This window comes from Opisthorchis viverrini (assembly GCF_000715545.1).
Source record: "Opisthorchis viverrini unplaced genomic scaffold opera_v5_112, whole genome shotgun sequence".
NCBI classification, from domain to species: Eukaryota; Metazoa; Platyhelminthes; class Trematoda; order Opisthorchiida; family Opisthorchiidae; genus Opisthorchis; species Opisthorchis viverrini.
The window spans coordinates 143,198-146,500 of NW_008751770.1; the positions used below are offsets into that span (position 1 = coordinate 143,198).

A 3,303-nucleotide genomic window follows, 5' to 3' on the forward strand; every position below is an offset into this window, starting at 1 on the left:
CCATTCCTGTTTCTGATCTACGTCAACGACCTCCCAGACGTTCTTGCGAGTCCATGTTTACTTTTTGCGGATGACTTGAAATCCTGGAGTTCCAATGCGAGCGCCCTCCAAATGGATGTAGACGTTGCCAAGCAGTGGTCGTTGGACTGGCACTTTCCTCTGAATGATGAAAAGTGCGTCCATGTGTCGTTTGGAGGGGATTCAGCGAATGCCTTTGTTATGCATGGTGAAAAGGGACCAGAAAACATCATGAGGATAGATGCCAAAAAAGATTTAGGCATCTGGGTCTCCTCAACCTTGTCCTTCGCACTACACCATGAGAAATCGTCCCAAAAGGCATTCGCCGTTTTACGGATGATCCGACGTACCTTCTCCCGTATTACTCGCATGGACTTCCAAATACTCTATGGGGCCTACGTCAGACCGCTCCTGGAGTACGCCAACCAAGTTGTCTACTCAGGACGTACGAAAGACGTTACTCTCATTGAGCGTGTCCAGCGGCCCGCTACGAGAATGGTTGCCGGCCTCAAGTCCGTGGACTACGAAACGCGTCTCGCGACGCTTGATCTCTTTCCCCTGGAGACCGTCGCCTTGTATCAATCCGTGAATCCGTGAATGAACTGGGACCGCATTTTTTGCGCGCGTCCGTCAGATTTTCGTGATTTTGGCGGGAAACAGTCTCGACGTGTTGCGGCGTAGAACTCTTCTATTCGTAAGTAGTGGCGGATGTCGTTGCCTTGTTGTCTATATCCAGTTTTTGAGGTATCGGCTCTATTATCAACGTATTTCACCGTAAATCTATGGCGGCAGAATTCAATTTCCAGTGGTGCCCTCGACGAAATTGATTTTATAGTTCGGTATGTATGTTTACTTATCGGTTCGGGTTTTTTGTCCAGTCTCTCTTGGTCGTTGCCTGGCGGCTTTCGACTTACCTGAAAGTCGCGAATCAAAAGGATGTTTCGTTACTCCCCAAGGTCACCGCGCCCGACGGCGGCGACTAAAATTACCTAATGGGGACTTTGGTTCGGTGTCATATTTGGCGTTAAAAATTGGCTTTGATGAAGAATATTTGACGCACTTACTACGCAGAATGATAAAGAAAGATAAAATGAGAAAAACCCGTACTGCGTCAGCCGTTCGCTCTCTTACCTTCAGCCTTCTTCCCTATCCTCGCCTTGTACTTTCTGAGATCTGTAATATCGGTTCAAACAAGACATGTGAGGCTCGGAGTCCCGGCGAAGGCAGTGATAATCTAGTGAAGAGATAGAATCCCTGGGCGTTTCTCGTGGTCAGACGCTCAGCAATGTCTGGCAGCTGGCTGGATACCCAGTCAGTATTGCGTTCTTTAGCTATGGTCACCTGCTGGTTAGTGTAGACTTCATGGTGTCTGGAATTCCATATGAGTAACACGTGAACAAGTTCCCTGGATTATCTTGGGAGGAAGGAATAAATTTCGGGCCGACTTTCCTGGTCTTTTGTGTTGCCCCACTTTCTAAGGTCGGATGTTTTTTCACCATGCCTCCGAAGCACATAGGGAGCACAGACATCGCCTAAATTTCGGGCCGACTTTCCTGGTCTTTTATGTTGCCCCACTTTCTAAGTTCGGATGTTTTTCACCATGCCTCCGAGGCACATAGGGAGCACAGACATCGCTGGCCCATTGACGACAGCTTCGCTGTGTCTGTCTACCTAAGGCACCTGAACTCTGGGACTACAACTCTTCCGCTAAAATATACATGACGTTTCAGTTGCATCGTGAAGGCCGTGACGCACCGCTAAACGAATGAGCTAAGGATAGACTTATGGGAAAATTCAAAGGAAACCGGCAAAGTAGTCGGGTAGGTTGCCTTAGCATTCACTTATAGTTTTTCGCCGAACAGGAAGCTTTGGAGTGACGTAGGACTCCCCCCTGAACCTTATGGACTTCAAGCTTTTGGGGCAGCAATTTGTTTGGAGCTAGGTTGAATAAGTTTGAAGTGGTAGATAACGTCGGAAATGAATTCTCCATGTTTGGCTTGTGTTAGGACAGTAACGGTTTTGAAGAGATGCATGTTGCATCAGGGTTATGTTAATGATATGATGGCACGCCATCACACCGAGCGCGATTTGTCTAGATACAACAACCGATTGTCTTGCCTTGGTAGCGTGTATTCGAGATAGTTCATTAGCTAACTACCCTTGTCTCATGAACTAATCGGCGCAAAGCAGGAAATGAAAAACCCGACAGGGAAATGGAGTACTCAGTGACCGGCACAAATCCGTAGGGGACATGTATTTGAAAAAAATCTTTCGGCTGTAGCACCCTTTCTGTGCCTAACCGCCTTGTCACTAGATGGAAGTATGACGGCTGGGTTACTGCCAGGTTCCCAAGGCCTAAACAGGGGAAGTCAAGATGCAGGGGTCGGGTTCAAACCCACTAACAATTCTCCTTGTAGGCCCATCTATAAAGACTGACAAGCCGATTCTTCTTGAACCTGTCCTGATCGCGCTTTAAGCTCCTCAACCAGTGCCAACAGCCTCAAGCATCTCAAAATGCTGCTTCATGCATCGATGTCCAGACTATTTGGCTGTTTTTATTGTCAGTACTCTGCTCTCGCTCTCACGCTGGACTCGCTTGACACTGATGTGTGCTGTTTATCAGAAGCAAGAACTCAAGGTGCAAGCGCAGTGCTTGAGCTAACTGTCCCATCACTATCTGTTCGTCTCCACCTGGTTCCTCTGTGCTAGGATATTCAGGGGTCGGTATCGTCCTCATTCACCGGACTGGAGGATCCTTACTTCACTAGATACCCGTTGATAGTTGACTTTGTGCACTTTGTAGGAAGCATCGGTGAAGGAGTTTCACAAGTGGGGGTTGATCATGTTATGTTTACTACATCTGATTACGCCCCAACCGACTTAAGCTCGAACAACATCAAAGACAACTTTTATGATGCCTTGAGTGCCGTGGAAAAGCTGGCTCGGATTTCAGTTATCGTTATGGTTGTCTGAGATTCAAATGGGCAAGTGCGTCTGAGACCCAGGAGGTCGATTTGGATTCGATTCGGTACGTATGGACAATGGCAAAAACTGCTATATGCCGATGGCAGGTTGTTTTATGCACTACTAACTCCAACATGCTGTCTTCCAACATCATGTCAGTCACACGCTAATACTCACGTCGCCGTCAGCTACCAATGGTGCTCAAACACTGGATGGACAAAACAGCGGCAGTGTCTGTGGATCAAAGGTATCCCTCAAATTCTTGACCCTCATTAAGGCGCTGTATGCCAACTCCCGCGGCCGTGTAAAGGTCTATGGGAA

The 3,303-nt window shown here is 47.8% G+C and overlaps 1 protein-coding gene across 1 annotated transcript in view; it reads left to right on the forward strand.

Annotated features, from left to right (window-relative positions):
• Positions 1-3,176: 3,176 nt before the first annotated feature.
• Positions 3,177-3,303, forward strand: part of T265_05809 (hypothetical protein) — a gene marked incomplete at both ends in the record, with an annotated part of 8,162 nt that continues 8,035 nt past the window's right edge. The window contains one exon of the mRNA XM_009170916.1: positions 3,177-3,229. Coding sequence (XP_009169180.1) covers positions 3,177-3,229 — 53 coding nt within the window. The remainder of the gene's footprint in view (positions 3,230-3,303) is intronic.